The following is a 24,104-nucleotide window of genomic DNA, read 5'->3' on the forward strand; positions in this document are numbered from 1 at the left end:
ATATATATATATATATATATATAATAATATATATATATGTGCGCCTGTGGGTGTCAAATGGTATATAGCTATGCGCCATTTAAGGGTTAACAACTGTCTTGGTTCAAATAATTTAGAACTTAATATATATTTACTAAAAAAAAAGTGATAGGGCTAATGCACGCCATTGAGTGAATCTTGACATAATTTTGAAACTACATTATATGGTAAAGGTCCCTCTTGATGCATTCAATTTTTTGTCATGGGAGAACTTGCCTGTACATTAAAATGCAATTACTAAATGTTAGGCATTGCCTACTACAGGAGAGTATAAGCTTGTTATAGTAACCTGTGTTGTGCACATCTCCTGTGCCAGGCGAGTATGATGGGGCTCACCATACCTCATGCTGCTTGGAAAATTTTGTTATCAGTAGCTGAATCTAAAACAAAAAAAAAATAAAAATAAATAAATAAAATAAAATGTTTATTCAGGTAAGGTACATACATACAAGAGATTTTACATAATTTGATCGATTTATAGATGGAGCTAGTACATACAATGCCTAAAGCCACTATTGCGCAAAGCGTTTCGGGCAGGAAAAACATTAACAGGGATCTATTTTATAAAATAAATATATATTCTATAAAAACATCTATTTTACAGGGACAAGATTCCAGCAGCAGGCCGTGGTGCATGTGGAATCCTCCAGCAAAAACAAGGTGGTAGGCATGGGTGACGAGGGCATTGTAGTGGGTGTGGGCAGGATCCACGCCCTCAACTTTCCCCTGGCTCCAGCCCCCGGAGTGACCCTTGTGCAGCAGCTCCTGGCCCCTCCGGGACACCAGCTCCACCTTCGTCTCCATCATGTGGCTGCCTTGGCCTCACCTTCCCGCCCTTGTCTGCAGGTACGTTCTCAAGTACATATGCTAATCCAAATGACATACCTTCTCATCGAGGCAATACAGTGGAACCTCGAGTAACAAATTTAATCCGTTCTGGCGCCGTGATCGTCATGAGAAACGAACGTCATACAAAACGTCACACTACATACAATGTGTGCATAGATACACTACATACAATGAATAGGAGAACATAGACCCCACACAACCTATATATTATGTAAGAAATCTTTAAAGAATTCTGATAAAGAAAGAGATCTAGGGGTGGTTCTAGATAAAAAACTATCACTTGAGGACCACAAAGAATATTGTGCAAGGAGCCTATGCTATGCTTTCTAACTTCAGAATTGCTTTTAAATACATGGATGGTGATATACTAAAGAAATTGTTCACGACCTTTGTTAGGCCAAAGCTGGAATATGCAGCGGTTGTGTGGTGCCCATATCTTAAGTAGCATATCAACAAACTGGAAAAGGTGCAAAGACATGCTACTAAGTGGCTCCCAGAACTGAAAGCAAGAGCTACGAGGAGAGGTTAGAGGCATTAAATATGCCAAAACTAGAAGACAGAAGAAAAAGAGGTGATATGATCACTGTGTACAAAAGAGTAACAGGAATTGATAAAATCGACAGGGAAGATTTCCTGAGACCTGGAACTTCAAGAACAAGAGGTCATAGATTTAAACTAGCTAAACACAGATGCCGAAGAAATATAAGAAAATTCACCTTCGCAAATAGAGTGGTAGACGGTTGGAACAAGTTAAGTGAGAAGGTGGTGGAGGCCAAGACCGTCAGTAGTTTCAAAGCGTTATATGACAAAGAGTGCTGGGAAGACGGAACACCATGAGCGTAGCTCTCATCCTGTAACTACACTTAGGTAATTACACACACAAAAGTTCTTACAATCTTGTACAGCCACTAGCACGCGTAGCGCTTCAAGTCCTTAATCCTATGTTCGCCGGAATACGACCCGCCAAATCGTTTTAACAACCAGATACCCATTTTACTGTTGGGTTAAACAGAGGCTACAGTTAAGGATTTGTGCCTAGTAAATCCTCCCTGGTCAGGATACGAACCCAGGATAAAGTGCTAGCGAAACACCATGCGAGCGTCTTACCACTACGCAACAGAATATAACTTGGGCCTACCCCGACCAGCCTATGTCTTTCCTGTACCCCAGACCATTTTCCCTACAAATTTGGGCGCGGCTAGCCCCAAGTGTCTGGCTTTTAACCTTGGACAGACAGACAGGCATTCCCTATTATAGGTCTAGAAATTTATGCACACCCATTTAATAGTGCACGTTAAACAAAGAGTTTACTTTTGTCCTTAACTATGTTCATTACTAAAGTATATATACTTGCTGGTTGGTCAGTAAGCCCTTGTGGTGGTATAAATCAGCCCATCCTCCTGTTTTGGAAGTACTTGTAGTGACGATGAGGACCATAGTACATACTGTATACCGGCATTCAACGCAATTAGAAAGTAGAAATCTGACATATTGAATTTGGACAGACCAGAAAAGATTCTCTATATGTTGCAAAGACAAACTAACCTAACCATCGACCAATCCACACACTAGAAAATGAAGAGACGATAGCGTTACGGTCCATCCTGGACCATTCTCAAGTCGATTGTGTCAACATACTTCAGTCATGTTATTGTGACTCATCGCCTGCACCTAACCATCCTAGGCCTAATACATGCTATCTGAGGTCTAATATAGTACACGTATGCTATTCTAGGCTTGGGAATATTTGTTTGTTTTTTAGCTTCATTTTTTCAGACTCAAAGTGATTAGTACAAAATTCTACTTTCTAAATCCTAATTAGAAAGTAGTTTCTTCTCGATACGTCAATGTTTGTACTATGGTGCGCATAGTTACAAAAAATACTATCTAAACAGGAGGATGGGTTGCATAAACAATCCAACAACTGTTGATACAGACCTTTAACCCAACATCAAACCAAGCATGTTACTAATAAATGCATCTCCCACCCACAGGATTTTGTTGAGGTAGAGGATTGGTATGCTGGACGGAGTGGGACAGTATGGAAGATCTGTAAAATAGACCGCTCTTCTCACAATGAAATATCCATCAGGTCTACTTTCAATACCCTCTTAATTCGAGAGGTTCACCTTGGCCCTCGAACGTCTTCTGGTGTGCCTGAGTCGTCGGCCACTACCACCACAACACAGACTACATCTCTTAAAAATAACGCCTCACACACATCCAGCACACCCTCACCTTTTGGTGTTTTTTTAGTCGCTTCACAACGGCTTTTGTCTGATTCTGTAAGCAATTCCTTGGGATCTTTATTATCAGTTTCTTCTGAAGAAACTAAAAGACCTGCTCAGAGTGCTAAAACATTATCTGTACCTCCAGGTACCTCTCAGTCGCACACTACACAGCACTCTACAATATCCCATAATGCTGTTTTTTATGATTTTAACTCTGACAACGAAACCTCATCTCCTGTGCCCCTGGGATCACCACCCACCCCAACACCATCATCGCCAGAGCACATATTAGCTTCACCAATGTACCTCTCGTCGTCATCACCTGGACACATGCTGTCCTCACCATCATCATCAAAGTACATGTTATCTTCACGAACATCATCATTAAGACGCATCATAACTTCACCAACCTACCCATCACCACCAATACAGTCCCGATCACCTTTCTCAACGTTCACTGCCTCTGCTTCCAAAACCAGCTGGGTGTCATCGGTTGCCTTCTTCAGTGCCACATATGAAGTTCGTGCAGGTATGTATCCATCATTTTTCTCTCAATTTTAATTTTCTTTTGACAGTGTGGAACACATGAGAAGAAATTATGGTGAATATATTTGACAGTGTAGTTGAGTGCTTAAAATGAAGCAGACCATAGAAATAAAGTACTCAGCAAAATTCTTGGGAAATGGACGTGTGTTGCAGTGACTAGGTTTTTTTGGGAAATGATTGGAGCAATGTGCTTTCTGCCACAATCTTGTCTGACGTGCTTGGGGCACTCTGGGCACAGGCCTACCCTGGGTATTTAAGGGGCAAACAGGCGGGCACTGACTCCTCTCCTGCACCTGCCTGCTGCTGCTGCTACACACCCCTCATGCAAATACACACAGGTTCGCTTGGCACAAGTTGTGGTTGTTACCTCATATGTTACTTAAGACCTTAATGTTCTAAGTGCAGGTCTAATGCTTGGTTCACATTTATCATCCCACGTCCTTTACCCAGCAACACACAGTTGCTACTCTACCTTATTTTATAAATGTAATTTCACTTATAATTCTAATGTTAATAAATAAAATATCCTCATTTGTGTTTCAAGAATCTAGACCAAAAATGATAAGGGTGTGTGTGTAGTTACCCAAGTATAGTTACCGAAGTACACTGTATTTATGATCATCAGTTTATCATTCTGATTACAAATCTCCAATGCCAATATGTCAACTTCTCGTGGGTTGGCAATCATTAATTTATTTACCTTTAGGTGTTTTTTAACCAGCATGGCAATGTCTCCACTTTTCCTTATTTTTCTTTCTCTTCTCCAAATGGAGTGCTGTAGCTCCTCAAGCATACGACCTCATTTAAGATATCATCTTCAGATTTTGTCTGTTAGTACAGTATAATAAATGACGTCTTCAACTGTGTTATATCATTTAACTCCAGTATTTTTTATCTTGCTCCATCTATGTTAGTATATACAATTTTCATGAGCATGTTCCCTCTTCCTTTTTTCTTTGTTGCTGCCCCTTTCTCTAGTGATTTTGTTGATTTGTCTTTTTGCACCACTTTACAGGCTTGTCTACCTCTATCACTTTGTAGAAAAATAGCTCTCTTCTTCATTCCTGCTCTTTTAAACGTTTTACTTCAACGAGGTGGTTTCATCTGCTATTTGTCTTTCTTTGAAAGATCTTGCTTTGATGACCATAATTTCCCCTCCTCATTTCTTTGTAATTTCCTAACATTCCTGAGTTCTTCTTCCATCTATTTACCTCTGTTTAAGGGGATCCTCAAGTGTCCATCTTTCCCCTTTTTCATACCTGCTAATTCTCCTTTAATCAGACATTATCTTGGGTTGTAAGACCTTCCACTAACAACACAAATTTATCTACTATTTTTGCTGCTTCTGTGTGTCCTTTTGACCTAGATATTATCTCCTTCGATCAACTGTGTCTAGGTAGCTGCGGTCATGACATTTTCTTAACTCGAATGAGGTTTCGCACATGTTTCGTGTTTGTTTTGTATAGTTTTGTATATATTTTTTCCCCCTTTCATATCTAGATTTTTTTCTGGGGGGGGGGGGGAGCCCCTTTGGCTCCCCGGAGCTTACTAGGCTGATATGCTAATGTCAGACTTTGGCATCAGTCATGTGTATGGAGTTCTGTGGGCCTACTGGGGACCACGAGCCAGAACCTGGCCCCCTCAGAGAGGCAAGGGGAGCAATGGCCTGTAGAAACCCCCGTGTGGTTGGAAGCATTCTATGTCTGCCATCGACCGGGTCAGGCACCCAGAAAGGTAAGCATCCCAAAACAAACCCCTATTCTGGTGAAAATATTGCTACCAAAAGCCGAACAAGTGGATAGAACTCCCCTAAAAGAAACGGGCAAACGATCATGGCATCACACGTCGTCGTGCCACTGTCTGCGAATCTCCAACCTCCTCGGGAGGGGGAAGATGCCGACCCCTCACACCCGCTATCCACCCATCAGTTCTAAGGCTGATGCTAGTGGCTGAGGTCATGTGCTCTGGCTCAGGTGGTTGTTTCAGCACTGTACCTAGAGTGTGGTGACTGTCTTCTAGGTGGTGCGTGAGCCGGGAGTGATTCTCCAGTACTTGGGCTGCATGCGCCTAGGGTTTCCTTCCCTAAGTGCCCTGTAAGTACTGCCCTTGGGGCTTGGGGTTACCTTCCACAAGTTCCATGGGTTCTGCCCCTGCTAGGCCATTTACTGCTTGGTTTTTGGCCGCCCCATGTGTGCTAGGATGTTCTGTCTCCCTTGTTCGCCTTGGGGTAGGGGGCAGTTTTCACTGGTAAGAGCGCAGGATACTGTGCAGCTTCTTTTCACCAATTATAGCGGCTGGCTCTGTTCCGCCCCTTTTACCCTGTCCTCTTGCAGGGTTTTCTTTTTCTTTTTGTTTCTCTGCCTGGTGGGGGGGGGGATCTGCCTTGGTTCTTGCCCCCTGTGTACTGAGTAATCTTCCTTCTTCCAGTGGTTCCCTGCTAGGTCCCCGTGAGTGTACGCATCCCCGGGGTTCAGTTCTTAGAAAGTTGTTGGGTATTTGTGGGCGCCAGTTAGCAGTACCCTGCCTGGGATTACCTGGGCATGAGTCGCTGTAGGTAAACGCTCAGGACCCTGGGAAACCCCGAGGGGGGCGCGTGGGTCTGATGGATGTGGCCCTGGAGCCCCCTCTCGCTTTGTGTGGGTTCGAGGGTTGCTCTGTCCCCTTGTCTCAGGGTGACTTTCACTGTTTTGCTTCCGTCTGTTGCCTGTGGGGTTGGTGGCACCTTCGGCCTGGAGCCCTGCGAGTTTTGTTGCTTATTTGTGGCTCGATTACCCAGTCCTATGCTGATTATGTGGGTGCAGGCAGCACGGGCATTGCAAGTTGTTTCGGTGGTGCAACGCGCTAGGTAGTTTGCTCACCAGGAGACCCGAGGCTGCCCCATTTTGGTCGATGTGACGGGGCTTGGGGGTGTTGGACGCCTCGGTTTTGTTCCTTCTGCTCCCCCTTGTCTTTTCCCTGTTATGGTCTCCTCCCCCCCCCCCTTCCTCCCTGCATCCGGATCCTTACCGTTTGTGAGTTCAGGCTCGGGGTGGGGCTTTGCTGGTTTTGAGACTCGGGCGGTCTCGGGGATTCCACCTTCCGGGGTAGCGACGGAGGCATTCGAGCCTGTTCCTCCAGTTGTGTTGTATGAGTCTGCCAGTGGGCTCCCCTCTTTAGTTCTTGTCTGGTTGCCCGGGCTTTTCTTGTGAGGCTGGGGCTTTGGAGGAATGGCTTGGTCCCAGGACCTTCCTAGTGGGTTCCCAGGGCTGTTGAGGGGCTGACGTTTGGACCCCGCCTGGGTTTTTCTGCCCTCTGGGTGGGCTTGCGGTTACGAGGAGTGGGGTTTTTCTCCCCCTCCCCTCTCCGTACATGTTTTTGGGAGTAGGTCCCTTCCCCAGGATCGATTCCTTGTCCCTTGGTTCTGTTGGGTCCGTCCTGTGGTGGGTCCGTTCTCCACCCTTCTTCTGGGGATGGACCTTCAGTCTTGTTCCCCCTCCTCTCGGGGATCTGCATGACTTTTGGTCTCGGGTGCAACTTTGCTTTATGTGCCTTCGTGCTTTGCACTTGCTTCTTTAAGTTCTAGAAGCATCGGGAGGGTTTTGAGTCTGCCCATATTCTTGGAGCGTCTGTCATCTTCTGATCCTTTCTGGAGCTTGTTGGTTCTTGTCAAAGCTTCTCGGTTTTCGGTCCTGTTTCGTTCTTTCTTCTTTGTCTCTTCTCTCCGTGCACTATCCTGCGCTGCACAGGGTTGCCAGATTGGGCTCCTTGTAGCCCATATGGGAAGCTGTGCTATGCTTCTTTTTGCTCCTTCATGCTCTTTCTGACTGTTTGGCAGCTGCCCTGTGTACTTTTATATGGGATTCGGTCGTTAGCAACATTATTTTGTCTAGTTTTCTTGTCAATTTTGTGGTTTCTTCTTCAGCTTGCTACTTCTGGCGACCCACATGTGGCATCCCTGCTGCGCATGCGCCGTGATTGTTTGTTTTGATATGGGTGGCGTGCACATGTGCTGGGGTTTTGCGTCACTTTTCTCTCGGGTGCTTTGCCTCTCGCTCTTCTCAACTCTCCAGTCTGTGCCCCATAGCTCCTGGGGGCATTCTGGATTGCTGCTATGGGGAGGATGCTGGGTTTTCCTCTGCGTATGGGTGTGGGGCTGCTCCTTCGCCTCTACCCTACTCTTCTCCTGCCTTGTGCAGCTCTGCCTTCTTCCACTGGCGGTGCTCCTGGAAGCTTCTTGGCTACGTTGTGTCGTGACACATTTGTGCCTATGTTCTGTAGGTGAGTTTATGCGGTCTGGCATCTCTTTCGGCCAGGCTCTAGTTCGTGTTTTGGGATACATATATTTGAACATCAGAACACAGGTGACTGCAGTGGGCCTATTGGGCCATACGAGGCATCTTCTATTTATACCCCTCCAGTCCCACTCACATGCATGTCCAGTCCATGCTTGAGTGCAGATTGGGGCCCCACCTCCACCAGGTTACGAGGTACAGTGGGGGTATATGTTATGGGGCAAGTGCATGTTCCTGTCTGGATATTTTGAGGTGAAATTTTGCTGCGGTTTTCATGCTATGGATGTATGTTGGGGATTGGTTGTGGATTTTTGTTTGGTCCTTCCATGCTTCCTAGGGGCCTTGCTTGTTCATCTGGGTTATCAACATCCGTGTTGATACATGAATGTCAACAAAATGAGATTTACAAATCTGCCTGTCCAAATGTCCTCTGTTTTTGTCTTGTAAGCCTCCCAGTCTATTGCCTTAAAGTCCCCCAGTCCCAACAATCGGGATTTATCTTTGTCAGCTCTTACCATAATCTCTCTCATGACCATTATGAGGCCCTCTCGTTTGTCATCCAGTTCTTCCTTTGTCCATGTGTTGCTTGCTGGTGGGCTGTAGGCATTTAAAATTATCAGCTTATCATCTTGATTTCAGAGCTGCAATGCCATTAAGTCAATATCTCGAGGGTTTTCAAACATCAATTCTCTTACCTTCAGGTGTTCTTTCACCAGCACAGCCACTCCTCCCCTCTTCCTAGTTTTCCTGTCACGTCTCCCTGTTTGGGAATACGACCTCATTTAAAATATTTTCTTCATGTTTTGTCTCTGTTAATGCAACAATATCTGGGACTTTGAGCATAATTATATCCTTCAACTCCAATATTTTTTATCTCACTCCATCTATGTTGGTGTATACTATTTTCAGGAACATGTTCCCCTTCCCTTTGTTCTTTACACCCCCCTTCCTTTAATGATTTTGTTGCTTTGTCTTTATGTACCATTTCACAAGCTTTCCAGTCCCTGACACTTTGTAGAAAAAGAATATCTTTATTTTTCATTTCTATTTCCATTTAGACGTTTCGCTTCAATGAGGTTCATTTTCAGCTTTTCTCTGTCCTCCTTTGAGACATCTTTTCTTATTGACCACAGTTTGCCATCTTCGTCACATAGCAATTTTCTGGCATTCCAAAGCACATCTGTCATATACGTCACTCCATTAAAAGTCACCCTTAAGGGGTGGTTGTTGTATTTCTCATATTTACCTATCCTCTTAAAAATCACTGACATGCTCCTTTTAATTTAGGCCTTCTTCTAATTCTACTATTTTTTCTATGATTTTCATCTCTTTTGCTGCTTGGTCATCTGCAATGTTTTGTACCAGTTTACTGTTGGCTACCAGTTCTTTTCTAATTGCTTGCCTAAGATCCGCTTCTTGTTTGTCATTTCTGGTTTTGACTTCCAAACACACTTTCTTAATCGTCTCTTTCTCTTTTACAACTTCCGCATGTCTCTTTTATTTCTAATTTATACTTTTCTAGTTCTTTATTAGCCTCCTCTATTTGAGTTGCCAATGATGTTTCTTGTTGCATCTCCTTGCCTATCAACATGTTAGCCCTCAGGCTCCCTTGGAGTTGTTCACCATACGAGTCTATTTTCTTGTTTATTTCTTCAAATTCCCTACTCTTCTCTTTCCATGCCTCATTATCCTTTTCCAGTTCCTTGATGTGTGCCTCCTGCATCCTTACCTTATCAGTCAAACTGTTAATTTCCTTACCTTGCTGGAAAAAACTTCCTTTTAAATTACAAAACTCAATCTTGAGACCTTCATTTTCTTGTTCTAATTTAATTACCTTTTCTTTGTATTTCTTTAGCATGTCCTCAATAATCACTAACCTGCCAAGAAAACCACCTTTCATTGCATCTTGTTGAGAGAAACCTGCAAAACATTCCCTTGATGGGGTACTGTCCTCCTCAGTGGTGGCGGCCATCTTTGTTTACCTTCAGCTGTTTTGAAAGATCTACTTTTCTACCATAGATTTTTCATTCACTAACACTTATTTCTTAACTCTTAGTTTCTTTTCAAATTCCCTACACCTTCATGTATTCTGGGACACCACTTGCAGCCCTCACCATACTCTCAACACTTTGATAATTTGAATTCTCCTGGAGCCTGCAGCAGTGTGACTCTTCAATGTGATGCTCCACTCCAAGTCCAAGTGTAGTTACCTAAGTGTAGTTACCTAAGTGTAGTTACCTAAGTGTAGTTACAGGATGAGAGCTAAGTTTGTGGTGTCCCAACTTCCCAGCACTCTTTGTCATATAATGCCTCCACCATCTTCTCACCTAACTTGCTCCAACCATCTACCACTCTGTTTGCGAAAGTGAATTTTCTTACATTTCTTTGGCATCTGTGCTTAGCTAGTTTAGATCTATGACCTCTTGTTCTTGAAGTTCCAGGTCTCAGGAAATCTTCCCTATCAATTTTATCAATTTCTGTTACTATTTTGTACGTAGTGATCATATCGCCTCTTTTTCTTCTGTCTTCTAGTTTTGGCATATTTAATGCCTCTAACCTCACCTCATAGCTCTTGCCCTTCAGTTCTGGGAGTCACTTAGTAGCATGTCTTTGCACCTTTTCCAGTTTGTTGATGTGCTTCTTAAGATATGGGCACCACACAAGCGCTGCATATTCGAGCTTTGGCCTAACAAAAGTTGTGAACAATTTATTTAGTATTTCGCCATCCATGTATTTAAAAGCAATTCGGAAGTTAGAAAGCGTGGCATAGGCTCCTCGCACAACATTCTTTATGTGGTCCTCAGGAGATAGTTTTCTATCTAGAACCACCCCTAGATCTCTTTATCAGAATTCTGAAAGGATTTCTCACATAATTTATACGTTGTGTGGGGTCTATGTTCACCTATTCCACATTCCATAACATGGCATTTATTCTCATTAAATTCCATTTGGCTAGTGGTGCTCCATATACTTATTTTGTGCAGGTCTTCTTGAAGGGCATGATACTCGTCTAAGTTTCTTACCCTTCTTATTATCTTAGCATCATTAGCAAACATGTTCATATAATAATGTATTCCAACTGGTAGATAATTTTTGTAGAGTGTGTGTGTGTGTTTGTAAAGTACTGATAGGTATAAGCATTAGACTAATACTATGGGGTAGTGTGTGGAGGAAGGCGCTGGGTTTTGGGAGTAATATGATGTTGGCCAGCTTGTGGTCAACTGGTGCCCATTGGGAAGGTGCAGAGTCAGTGTTCAACTCACCTGGCTGGACGCACCTACAGAACACCTGTGAACTGTGTGTGTAATTACCTAAGTGTAGTTACAGGATGAAAGCTACGCTCGTGGTGTCCCGTCTTCCCAGCACTCTTTGTCATATAATGCTTTGAAATTACTGACGGTTTTGGCCTCCACCACTACCTTCTCACTTAACTTGTTCCAACTGTCTACCACTGTTTACAAAAGTGAATTTTCATATATTTCTCCGGCAGCTTTGTTTCGTTAGTTTAAATCTGACCTCTTGTTCTTGAGGTTCCGGGTCTCGGGAATTCTTCCCTATCAATTTTATCGATTCCTGTTACTATTTTGAACGCAGTGATCATATCACCTTTTTTTTTTCTTTTATCTTCTAGTTTTTGCATATTTAATGCCTCTAACCTCTCCTCGTAGCTCTTGTCCTTCAGTTCTGGGGGCCACTTAGTGGCATTTCGTTGCACCTTTTCCAGTTTGTTGATGTGCTTCATAAGATATGGCCACCATACAACCACTGCATATTCCAGCTTTGGTCTGATAAAAGTCGTGAACAATTTCTTTAGTATTTCTCCATCCATGAATTTAAAAGCAATTCTGAGGTTAGAATGTGTAGCATAGGCTCCTCGCACAATGTTCTTAATGTGGTCCTCAGGTGACAGTTTTCTATCTAGAACCACCCCTAGATCCCTTTCTTTGTCAGAATTCTTTAAAGATTTCTCACATAATTTATAGGTTGTGTTGGGTCTGTGTTCTCCAATTCCATATTCCATAACATGGCATATATTCACATTAACTTCCATTTGCCAAGTGTTGCTCCATATACTTATTTTGTCCAGGTCTTCTTGAAGGGCATGACAATCATCTAGGTTTCTTATCGTCTCTATTATCTTAGCATCATCAGCAAACATGTTCATGTAATTCTGTATTCCCACTGGTAGATCGTTTATGTAGACAATGAACATTACCAGTGCAAGAACTGATCCCTGTGGTACTCCACTCATGACATTCCTCCAATCCGATACCTTGCCTCTGATTACGGCCCTCATTTTTCTGTCAGTTAGGAAATTTTTCATCCATGTTAATAGCTTACCTGTCACCCCTCCAATATGTTCCAGTTTCCAGAACAACCTCTTAAGTGGAACTCTGTCAAAAGCCTTTTCTGGGGGGAGCCCCGTCTGCTCCCCGGAGCTATCCCAGGCTGATATGCTAATGTCAGACTTTGGCATCAGTCATGTGTATGGAGTTCTTAGACCTACCGGGGACCACGGCCAGAACCGGGCCCCCTCAGAGAGGCAAGGGGAGCAATGGCCTATAGAAGCCCCCGTGTGGTTGGAAGCATTCTATGTCTGCCATCGACCGGAACAGGCACCCAGGTAAGCGCCTCAAAACAAACCCTATTCTGGTTAAAATTGCTACCAAAAGTCGAACTAGTGGATAGAACTCTCCAACCGAAAACAAGCAAACTAATGTGACGTCACTCACCGCCGCGCCGCTGTCTGCGCAGCTCCCCCCTCCCCGGGAGGGGGAAGGGGGAACCCCAGACCCCCCACGCTGGCTACCCACACCTCAGTTCTTGAGGCTGATGCTATAGGCGATGGTCGTGTGCTCTGGCTCCGGTGTCGCTACTGCACTGTGCTTTGCGTGTGGTGTTGGTTTTGTGGGTGCGAGAGCCAGGAGTTACCATCAGTACTCGGGCTGCATGCGCCTAGGGCTACCTTCCCTAGGTGCCCTGTAAGTACTGCCCTTGGGGCTTGGGGCCACCTTCCACAGGCTCCTCGGGGTCTGCCTCTGCTGGTCAGTTTTACCTTTCGGTTTTTCGGCCACCTGTTTGGCTCTTGGGTGTTCTGTTCTCCCTTGTTACCGGCAGGTAAGAGGCAGTTTGCACTGGTAGGGGCGCAGGGTGCTGCTCAGCTTGTATTTCCCGACATCGCGGCCGGCTCTGTTCCTTGGGGTTCGCTGTCCTCTTGCGGGGTTTTGTTTTTCTTTTTGTTTTTGCCTGGTGGGGGGTTCTGTCATTTTATTCAGTTTGTTTTTGCCTGTCCACTGTTCTCCTCGGTGGCGCCCCCTGCTAGGTCCCCGTGAGTGTACACGTCCCTGGGGTTCAGCTATAGAAGTTTGCTTGGTAGTTTTGGACGCCGGTTTGCAGCACCCTGCCTGGGACTACCTGAGCGCGAGTCTTCTTAAAGTAAACGCTCGGGACCCTGGGAATCCCCTAGGGGGGCGCGTGAGTCCGATGGATGTGACCCCGGAGTCCCCACTCGCTGTGTGTGAGTTTGAGGGTTGCTCGGTCCCCTTGTCTCAGGGTGACCCTCATTGTTTTTGCCTCTGCCACGCTGCCTGTTGGGTCGGTGATACTTTCGACCCTGAGTCCTGTGAGTGTTGCTGCTTGCTTGTGACTCAATTTACCCTATCCTCTGATGATTCTATTCGGGTACAGGCGGCGCGTGCGTTGCAGTCTAGGTTTCGTCTGTTGCAACGCGGTCGGTTGGTTGCTCACCCGGATGTCCCGGGGCTGCCCTGGTTTGCGTTTCGAGACCCGGACTTGGGGGTGGAGGTCGCTTTGATCCTGGTTCAGTCCGCACCTCCTCGTCCTTCCCCTTCTGTTCGTTCTGGTGTCCCCTCCCTGCTTCCGGCCCTGAAGCGTCTGAGGGTTTCGGGGTCGGAGCAGGGGTTACTTGATCTCGAGACTCGGGCAGCTTCGGGGGGTGCCCCTTCCGGGGGGGCGGCAGAGGCATTCGAGTCTTGTCTCCCGGCCGAAGCTTCTGGGTCTGACCAGTGGGCCCCCCTTTCTCCAGCTTTACCAGCTGCTCCGTCCTTGTCTTGTGGGGTCGGGGCTTGGGGAGAGGACTCGGCCTCGGGTCCTGTGGTGAAGGACCTCGAGGCTGGGGAGGGGCTGACTTGGGGGCCTTGGGCCCCACTGGACCCTGCCTGGGTTTTTTTCCCTCTGAGCGGGGCTTATTGTTACAAGGAGTGGGGTTTTCTTTTCCCCCCTCTGCGTACGAGTTGGATTTGGTGTCGGCCCCTCCCCGGGTTCGGTTCCGTGTTCCCCCGGGTACGTTGGTTCCGTCCTTCCGGAGGTTTTCGGCTTATCGCATGCACCCTGGTGTGGTGCGAGCGGCCTTTGCAGCTTACCTCCTGCGTGACCCGGATTATGCCTCGGAAATGGATCCGTCTGCATTCAGGTTTGGGACTTCGTTCCCTTTCTGGCTCCGTTATGAGGTTCTGGAGTCGTCCTGGCTAGCAGACTGCCCCTTGTTTGTTCTGGATTCCTGACATTCCTTCTGTCGTTCCCGCACGCTGGAGTGGCGGGAAGCTTCCACGGTGCTTCAGGTTTTCCTGGGGGGCGAGCTTGAGTACCTGAATGAGTGCTTGTTTGCCCCTACCCTTCCCCGCGATGTGGGCGTTATTCAGCTCCACGTGCAGGTTCCCTCCCTTTCGGCGGCACTCGTTGCGGAGGACTTGCGTGCCAGGGGCCTTTCGACTTCGGCCTTGCGGTTCTTTTCCCTCCTGGAGCTGTCTTCGGATTGGCTTGTGGAGGATGTGAGGACGCTTGGGTCCGTCCCGGGGTCCGGCACCTTGTCCTCGGCTGCGCGTTCGTCGGCTGCCTTGTTGCTGTTCACGCTGATTTTGCGGGATGCGGTTTCCCTGTTTTATGCTTCCCGTCTCGTGAGTAGGCAGGGGGTGATGGGTTCCTCCGTGGAATCTGCTTGGGCTCTGGCTCTTAGGCTTTCTTCACCTTTATGTCCGCTTCTGTTTGAGGAGTCGGCCGTGGCGCAGTTTATTCATGCTGCGTCGGCGGCTTGTTGTCCGATGTCGGACTTGTTGGTTTTCCGGGGTTCCCCTCGTCATGGTTGGCCTCTGGTGTCAGGTTCGGGGTTGGCTCCTCCTGCGGACCCTCCCTTGTCTGGTCGGCGCGGTGTTCGCACTGTGCGGGGTTCTGGGTCTCGTAAGGGTTGCCGGCCCTTTCGCGGTTTGCCCCCTTGACGGGGCGATGGGGGGGGGGGGGGGCGGCTTGCACTGTTCGCCCGCGCCAGGTCCCACGATTCGTGGGCCTTTCGGGTCGTGTCTCGCGGCCTGCGGTGGCGTTGGGTGGCCCCTCCCTCCTTTGGGGGGTCGGGGCTGGCAGGGCAGGTTTCTTCCCCTGCGCTCTGTCGAGTCGTCTTGGAGTGGGTACGCTTGGGCGTCGTCGAAACGACGTCGTCCCTCAGATGGGTTTCCCGTCTGTTTCCGGTTCCGAAACAGGACTGCGCGGACCTGCGGTTCATTCTGGACTTGTCCCGTCTGAACCCCTGGGTTCATTGTCCCTCCTTTTGGATGACTACGCTGTCTCAGGTTCGGCTCCTCTTGGAGCCGGGAGCTTGGATGGTGTCCCTGGACCTCCGGGATGCTTATTGGCATGTCCCGATTCATCCACGGTTCAGGGACTGGCTCGGTTTTGTTGTGGGGCGTCTGAGTTACCGCTTTTGTTGTCTCCCGTTCGGGTTGAACCTGGCACCTCGCGTGTTCACGCGCCTTACACGGGTTGTGGTGGCTCGTTTGCGTCTCCCTAGGTGTTCGGGTGTTGGCCTACCTCGACGACTGGCTGGTTTGGGCTCCCAGCCAGTCAGCTTGCTTGCTAGCCAGGGATTTGGTTCTTTCCCAGCTCGCCGAGTTCGGGTTCTTGGTGAACTGGAGGAAGTCCCATCTGGTTCCCTCTCAGGTTCGGACTTGGCTGGGTCTCGTTTGGGGCTCGCGAACCGCCTTCTTGTCTCTCCCTCCGGAGTCTCTCCTGTGGCTGCGGTCCCGCCTTCGTCTGTTTCTGGAGGGCCCTCGGGTCACCCGGCGGTTGCTCGAGGGGCTGTGCGGGAGCCTGAACTTCGCGATGGTGGTCTACCCGCTGGGTCGGGTTTGGCTTCGACGGCTGTTCTGGTTCCTTCGGGGTTCCCCCTTCCGCCTCTCTCGCGATCGCAGAGTTCGACCCCTGGGGGCCTTGCGTCAGTTGCTGCGACACCGGCATCCTCTTTGGGTTTTTCGGGGTTCAGTGCCTTGGCGCCTACCCGAGCCCTCGCTCGATGTGTACACGGATGCGTCGTCTCTCGGCTGGGGTTTTGTGACCAGTGCTCACCAGGCCGGCCAGGGGCGTTGGGATCCGTCCTTACGTCAAGCTCACAGCACGGTGCAGGAGTTTGCGGCAGTGTGGTTTGCTCTGGGGAGGATTCGGGTGGCCCGTGGATCGACGATTCGGCTCCATTCGGACTGCTCTCCGGTGGTTCATTGCCTGAACCGCAGAGGTTCGATGCGGTCCTTGTCTCTTTGGGGTTGGTCGCTTCGGGTGACTCGTCTGCTGAGTTCTCGGGGTTTGGCTCTCCTGGCGGTTCACGTACGGGGCGTGTCCAACGTCTTGGCTGACGCCCTGTCTCGCTTCGTTCCCCTCTCCACGGAGTTGACAGTCGACGACGAGTCCTTCCGTTGGCTTTGCTAGACATTCGGGCGCCCCGAGGTGGACCTCTTCGCGTCAGCGTGGTCGCGGCGTCTTCCCGTTTATGCGGCACCCTTCCCCGATCGCGAGGCCGTCGGGGTCGATGCCTTTCGGCTAGACTGGTCGAGGTGGGGGTTCCTGTACCTCTTTCCCCCGGTTCGGCTGTTGCTCCAGGTCCTGACTCGCTTAGAGACTTACCAGGGGAGAGTTGTCCTTCTGGCCCCTTGGTGGCCGTCCCAGCCTTGGTTTCAGGCGCTGGTTGCTCGGTGTCCGAACCTGAGGGTTTTCCCACGGCTCCGCCTCTTTCAGCATATCGGGCCGGTACATCACGTGGCTGGTTCGATCTTCTCCTCGAGTCTTCGCATATGGTTTTTTTGACTCGAGTCTATCATCATCTCTATGGTGATCAGGTGGCCTCCTTGTTGGTGTCCCACCTGAGGGCTTCTTCTCGGCGGCAGTATGAAGTTTCCTGGCGGTCCTTCCGTTTCTTTTTGCGTCTTCGTCGTGTTAGTTCCTTGTCTGTTCGGGTGGTCTTGTCCTTCCTCTCGTGGTTGTTTCAGAACCGTCATCTTATGCCTAACACTGTCGCTTCGTATCGTGCGGCGCTGGCGGAGCCGCTTCAGCTTGCTTTCGGTATCGATGTTACGTCTGCGCCGTTTCGCAAGCTGTCTCGTGCATTGTTTCACCTCCGGCCTGCTCATGTGTCGCCTGAGCCGTCCTGGTCTTTGGACAGAGTGCTCGCTTTCCTTTCGTCTCCTCGTTTTGTTGTGGCCCCTTCGGTCCAGGATTGTTTTTCCAAGGCACTTTTCTTGTTGGCTTTGGCCTCTGGGGATCGGGTAGGGAAGCTTCATGCTCTCCTCCGGCGCAGGGGTTTCTGCTCTTTTGGTCGTGGTGATTGTTTTGTTCGTTTGCAGCCGTCTCCTTTTCTGGCGAAGAATGATACTGCTGCGTTCCAGAGGGTTCCATGGGTGGTTGATGCTTGGTTGGTCAGGCTGGAGGTGCATCATGTTTTGTGTCCGGTTGCGGCGCTTCTCCGTTATTTGCGCGCCATAGCTTCTGTGTCAGGGACGCGCTGTGGGTTGATCTGGTTTCCCTTCTTCCCTGTTCGCGGGTTCGGGTCTCCCAGGTCGTCTGCAGGGTTATTAAGTCCAGCCAGCCTGCGGTCTATCACCGTGCCCATGACGTTCGTAAGTTCGCGGCTCTTGCTGCCGTCTTTGGGAATATGTCTTGGTCTGATATTCGGGCGCTGGGATTTTGGCGGTCGAACAGGGTCCTGACTGCTCGTTACCTTGTGAATGTCCCTGGGCCCCGTCGGGCCTGTGTTGCTTTGGGTCGGCGATTGCAGCCAGTTGTCTCGGCTTCGAGTTGAGGAGTGAGCAACGACCGCCTCCCGGGTAAGTCCCTCTTTTTTCCGTCTGTGGGTAGTTAGCTCCGGGGAGCCAACGGGGCTCCCCCCAGAAAACCAGCGTTGAATGTAATGAAACGCCATTTTCTGGGTGAGTCCCAGAGGCTCCCCGGCATCCCTCCCTCCCTGCGGTCGGCGTTTTTTCGTGTTTTTGACATCCAGCCTCAAGAACTGAGGTGTGGGTAGCCGGCGTGGGGGGCCTGGGGCTCCCCCTTCCCCCTCCCGGGGAGGGGGGAGCGGCGCGGCGGTGTGTGACGTCACACTAGTTTGCTTGTTTTCGGTTGGGGAGTTCTATCCACTAGTTCGGCTTTTGGTAGCAATTTTAACCAGAATAGGGGTTTGTTTTGAGGCGCTTACCTGGGTGCCTGTTCCGGTCAATGGCAGACATTGAATGCTTCCAACCACATGGGGGCTTCTATAGGCCATTACTCCCCTTGCCTCTCTGAGGGGGCCCGGTTCTGGCTGTGGTCCCCGGTAGGCCTAAGAACTCCATACACATGACTGATGCCAAAGTCTGACATTAGCATATCAGCCTGGGATAGCTCCGGGGAGCCTCCGGGACTCACCCAGAAAATGGCGTTTCATTACATTCAACACTGGTTTTTTAGGTTCAAATACATGCAGTCAACCCAACCATCTCTTTCCTGTAAAATTTCTGTGGCTCGATCATAGAAACAGAGTAAATTCATTACACAAGATCTTCCAAATTGAAAACCATACTGTCTGTCTGATATATCATTTTTCTCTAGGTGTTCTACCCATTTAGTTTTAATTATTTTTCCAATATTTTGACTTACACTTGTCAGTGATACAGGTCTTTAATTGAGGGGGTCTTCCCTGCTGCCACTTTTGTAGATTGGGACGATGTTAGCCTTTTTTCCACACTTCAGCTACAACTTCTTTACACAGGGATGCCTGAAAAATCAGTTGAAGTGGAATGCTGAGCTCAGGTGCACACACTCTCAGAACCCATGGTGAAACTCCATCTGGACCAACTGCCTTGTTCTTACTTAGCTCCTTTAGCATTTTCTCCACTTCATCTCTAGACACCTCTATGTGCTCTGTGCTGTTCTCTGGAATTCTTATTGTGTCTGGTTCCCTGAAGATTTCATTTTGTACAAACACACTTTGGAACTTTTCGTTTAATGTTTCACACATTTCCTTTTCATTTTCTGTGAATCTATTTCCCATTTTCAACCTCTGAATATTATCCTTTACATGCAATTTGTTTTTTTTTATCAATTTATAGAATAGACCTGGCTCTGTTTTACGTTTGTCTGCAATCCCTTTTTCAAAATTTCTTTCTGCCACTCCTCACTGCCATGTAGTTGTTTCTCGCATCTTTGTATCGCTGGTATGTTTGGAGGTTTGGCCTCTTCCTATATTGATTCCATTTTTGTATCTTTTGGTCTCTGGCCCTCTCGCAATTTTTATTGAACCAATCCTGTTTCCTAGTTCTGCATCTCTGCTTTGGAATAAATTTTTTTGTGCCTTTTATCATATACTGTATTTCACAAAACTTGACATACATCTCATTTACTTCATGTCTTAACAGCAAGTCTTTCCAGTCAATTTCCTTAAAGAAATATCTGAGTTTCCCATAATGACCTCTCCTGAAATCAGGCTTTTCAACTGCTTCAATTTCATTTTCTTCCAAATTATAACGCATAGCATACTTTATTCCCAATAAGACATGGTCACTTTTACCTAAGGGAGGGAGGTACTGAATGTCAAATATCTCTTCTTCTTTCCTGGTAAATATCAAATCCAGCATGGAGGGAACATCTCCTTTCTTCATCCTCGTAGCTTGTTTAACATGTTGAAACATGAATGTTTCCAGGATGAGGTTTACGAATCTACAAGTCCGAAATCCTCCGTTCTAGCTTCATATGCCTCCCAGTTTATGGATTTTTAGTTGAAGTCACCGACTACCAAGTCGTGATCTATCTTTATCAGCTCTGACTATAATTTCTCTCATTACTGTTATAAGACCCTCTCGTTTATTATCTAGCTCCTCCTTTGTCCATGTGTTGCTTGGCGGTGGACTATATGCATTTATGATCATTAGTTTATCATCCTGATTGCATATCTCTAGTGCTATTATGTCAACTTCTCGTGGATTGACAATTATTATTTCGTTTACCTTTAGGTGTTCTTTCACCAGCACAGCAACGCCACCACCTTTCCTAATTTTTGTCTCGTCTCCAGACCGAGTAGCCTGTTCGGAATATGACCTCATTTTAAATTTTTTCTTCAAGTTTTGTCTCTGTGACTGCAACATTGTCTGGTGTCTGCAGCTGTATTACATCACTTAACTCCAGTATCTTTGATCTCACTCCATCTATGTTGGTGTATGCAATTTTCAGGAACTTCTTCCCCCTCTCCTTATTCTTCACTCCCCCCCCCCCCTCTCTCTAATCCTTTTGTTGGTTTGCCTTTATGTACCACTTTACTGGTCTGCCTACCCCTATCACTTTGTAGAAAAAAGAATTGATTTCTTCTTCATTCCTGCTCACATTTAAACGTTTTGCCTCGGCAAGGTTCAATTTCAGCTTCTCTCTGTCTTCCTTTGTAAGATCTTATCTTAACGACCATACTTTCTCTATCTCATCACTTTGTAATTTTCTAGCATTCCTTAGTACTTTTTCCTATCTGTTTGGCACCGTTTAGGATGATCCTCAAAGGTTGATCTTTCCCTTTTATGTACTTTCCAATCCTCCTGTAGTCACATACATTCTCGATGGTAGGAAGACCTTCCACGAGGCCAGTAATTTTATCTACTACTTTCTTTTCTTCTACAGCTCTTTCTGACCTGGATGTTATCTCCTTTTCTTTGCAACCAAAAATTATCAGAGACTTACTTCGGTCTACTGTGTTTTGCCCCAATTTAGGATTTGATGCCAGTTCCTTTCTGACTTCAAGCCTAATGTTTATGTTAATCAACTTGAATGTTAGATCCCTAGGTAAACACTTCGATGATGTTAGTGCCTTGATTGAAACTATTGACAACAAATTCTCTTTTTTTATACTTACTGAAACGTGGTTGAAAGAGGATAATGCTCAACTCTTTAACATGCCTAACTACTCGGCAATTCACAACTGTCGTCAAATGCAGAGTGGTGGTGGTACTTCTCTTTATTACCACCATGAACTAACATGCTTAAAAATAATTAGAACTAGAGACTGCTGTGGGGAGTATATCTTCGCCAGTTTCAGAGTCAAGGGTGCCGAGTCTGTCCTGTCTGTGGGTGCAGTCTATAGAATTCCTAACACTGATGTGTCTGAATTCAACTCAAACCTTAGAAATCTAATACTAGATAACAGATTGAACAAAAACCATCTAATTATCGCAGGGGACTTTAATATTGACCTCTGCGAGCCTGAACACCCTACTGCTGTTAGCTTCCTCAACTGTATGAATTCCTGCTTCCTCATACCCTTAATCACTAGACCAACTAGAATCACTGATAGTACTGCTACGACTCTAGATCACATCTGGACCAACATAACCTCTCCGCTTACTTCAGGTATAATCACCGATAGCACTACAGACCATTACCCCACATTTCTCTTAACTAACATTAGCAAACCACCTCTAGAGACAAGGGAGTTAAGCTTTAGGCTGCACAATGAAACTGCTATAAACAATTTTATAACTGCTGCTGATAATGTCAACTGGGAGTCCGAGTTAGGTAACATAGGGGACATCAACCTAGCAGTGCAATCTTTTCTTCAAACAACTCTTAGCCTTTATAACACCCACTGTCCTATGCTTACAAAACAAGTCACAAGCAAAAGACTTAACAATCCTTGGCTAACAAAGGGAATACTTAAATCCATTAACAAAAAACAAGACCTTGAGAAGAAGTATAGGCTAGGAACAGTCTCCAAAGAATTCTCAAAGAATTACTCGTTATTGCTATCTAAAATAATTAGACGAGCCAAAACTAAATACTATGAAGATAAATTTACCCAAATAAAGAGCAACATTAAAAAAACTTGGAGCACAATTTCAGAAATATTGGGATCAAAGAAGATTTTAAATAACAAACCAACACTCCTTTCCAATAACGCTGGTCAGCTTTCAGCCTCTGATTCTGCTATTGAGTTCAATAGGTTCTTCTCTTCCATTGGGTCATCCCTTGCAAATGATATTCCATCTTCCTGTACTGATGTTAAGGACTATCTTACAGGTAACTATCCAGTCGCTGTACCTAAAGCCTACTAGTTCCACTGATGTCAATGAAATAATCCTTTCCCTTAAAACCAAGTCTAGTGCCCTCAAGGAGATACCAACTTTAATTTACAAAAAAGCCTCCAGATCTCTAGCCCCTGCTATTGCATTGCTCATCAACAAGTCACTTGAACTCCAAACCTTTCCTGACATTCTAAAAAAAGCAAGAGTAACCCCTGTCCACAAATGTGGTGATCTCACAGATGTTAACAACTACAGACCTATATCAATCCTGCCTAACTTGTCAAAAATATTCAAAAAACTAATCTACAAGCAGCTTTACTCTTTTCTAGCCAAACACAATATACTTAGCTCTTGTCAATATGGCTTCAGACCCAAAAAAAGCACTAACGATGCACTTATTAGTATGATTAACTTAATTCACGCAGCTCTTGATAAAAAGGAGTTTCCTGTTGGGTTATTTGTGGACCTGCGTAAGGCTTTTGACACTGTCAACCATCAAAACCTTCTTCTTAAATTACATCATTATGGAGTCAGAGGACACTCCCTGCAATACCTCAAATCTTATCTTACTGACAGGCTCCAGTATGTTTCTGTGAATAATACAATTTCTCCCACCCTACTCATCAACATTGGTGTTCCTCAGGGCAGCATACTTGGCCCTCTCCTCTTTCTCATCTACATTAATGACCTTCCAAATGCCTCCCAACACCTGAAACCAATTCTATTTGCTGACGACACAACCTTCATTTACTCCAGTCCTGACCCCCTTGCTCTAAATGCCACAGTAAATACTGAGCTAGAGAAAGTCCATCTTTGGCTAACCGCCAACAAACTCACCCTTAACATTGACAAAACGTTTTATATTCTGTTTGGCAATAAATCCTCTAATCAGATAAATCTCAAAATAAACAATACCCAAATTTGTAACAAATTAGATGGCAAATTCCTTGGCGTTCTCATCGACCACAAGCTGAATTTCCAGGGTCACATTCTAAATATATCAAAAAAAGTTTCAAAAACTATTGGCATTCTTTCTAAGATCAGATATTATGTACCCCGCCCGGCCCTGGTTACTCTCTATTACTCCCTCATCTATCCATAACTCAACTATGGTATTTGTGCTTGGGGTTCTACTACCCAAAATCATTTACGTCCTCTCATTACCCAACACAAAGCTGCTATTAGGACAATATCCAACTCTGGCCCCAGACATCACTCGGTACCCTTACTCAAATCTCTGAATATGTTAGATATTAAGTCACTGCACATTCTCTCTTGTGTATTATACATATATAAAATGCTGAACTGTAATGCCAATCCTGACCTCAAAAGCTTCATTGAAGGTTGTAACAGAACCCATGAGCACCACACCAGAAATAAATACAGTTTTGATATTCCTAGAGTACGACTTAATCAAACTAGAAATGCTCTACAAATCAAGGGGCCCAGAATGTGGAATGACCTTCCCAACCATGTTAAAGACTGTACCTCTCTCAACCAGTTTAAGATAAAAACGAAGCACTACCTAATAAATTCCCTGTAACCTACCTCACTCCTCTATTGTCAACCCATGTCTGTAAATTTTTTTTTTTTTTTTTTTTAATCAATACTGTTTGTTAACCTATTGTATTTGTGCTGATTTTTCAGTCATGTTCCCCTTTTTTTTTTTTTTTATCTTTATTTGTATTTGTTTTCAACACTTTTTATTCTTTATGCTCAATTAGTATTAAGTTCTAGATATTAATGTTTTTCTTGCCCGAAACGCATTGCGTAATAGTGGCTTTAGGCATTGTATGTACTAGCTCTATCTATATAACAATCCATTAATGTAACATCACTTGTATGTATGTACCTTA

At 46.2% G+C, this 24,104-nt stretch overlaps 1 protein-coding gene across 13 annotated transcripts in view; it reads left to right on the forward strand.

Annotated features, from left to right (window-relative positions):
* The window catches only part of LOC123767372 (uncharacterized), a 648,238-nt gene that overhangs the window by 385,409 nt on the left and 238,725 nt on the right, over window positions 1–24,104 (forward strand). For all 13 annotated transcript variants that reach the window (XR_011224571.1, XR_011224570.1, XR_011224572.1 and 10 more), the window contains 2 exons: window positions 644–885; window positions 2,883–3,648. Coding sequence is in view for 10 of the 13 variants with exons in the window: in XM_069312920.1 (XP_069169021.1) it covers window positions 644–885; window positions 2,883–3,648 (1,008 nt within the window). In the remaining 3 variants the exon portion in view is untranslated. The remainder of the gene's footprint in view (window positions 1–643; window positions 886–2,882; window positions 3,649–24,104) is intronic.

Source organism: Procambarus clarkii, chromosome 74 (assembly GCF_040958095.1).
Source record: "Procambarus clarkii isolate CNS0578487 chromosome 74, FALCON_Pclarkii_2.0, whole genome shotgun sequence".
NCBI lineage: Eukaryota > Metazoa > Arthropoda > Malacostraca > Decapoda > Cambaridae > Procambarus > Procambarus clarkii.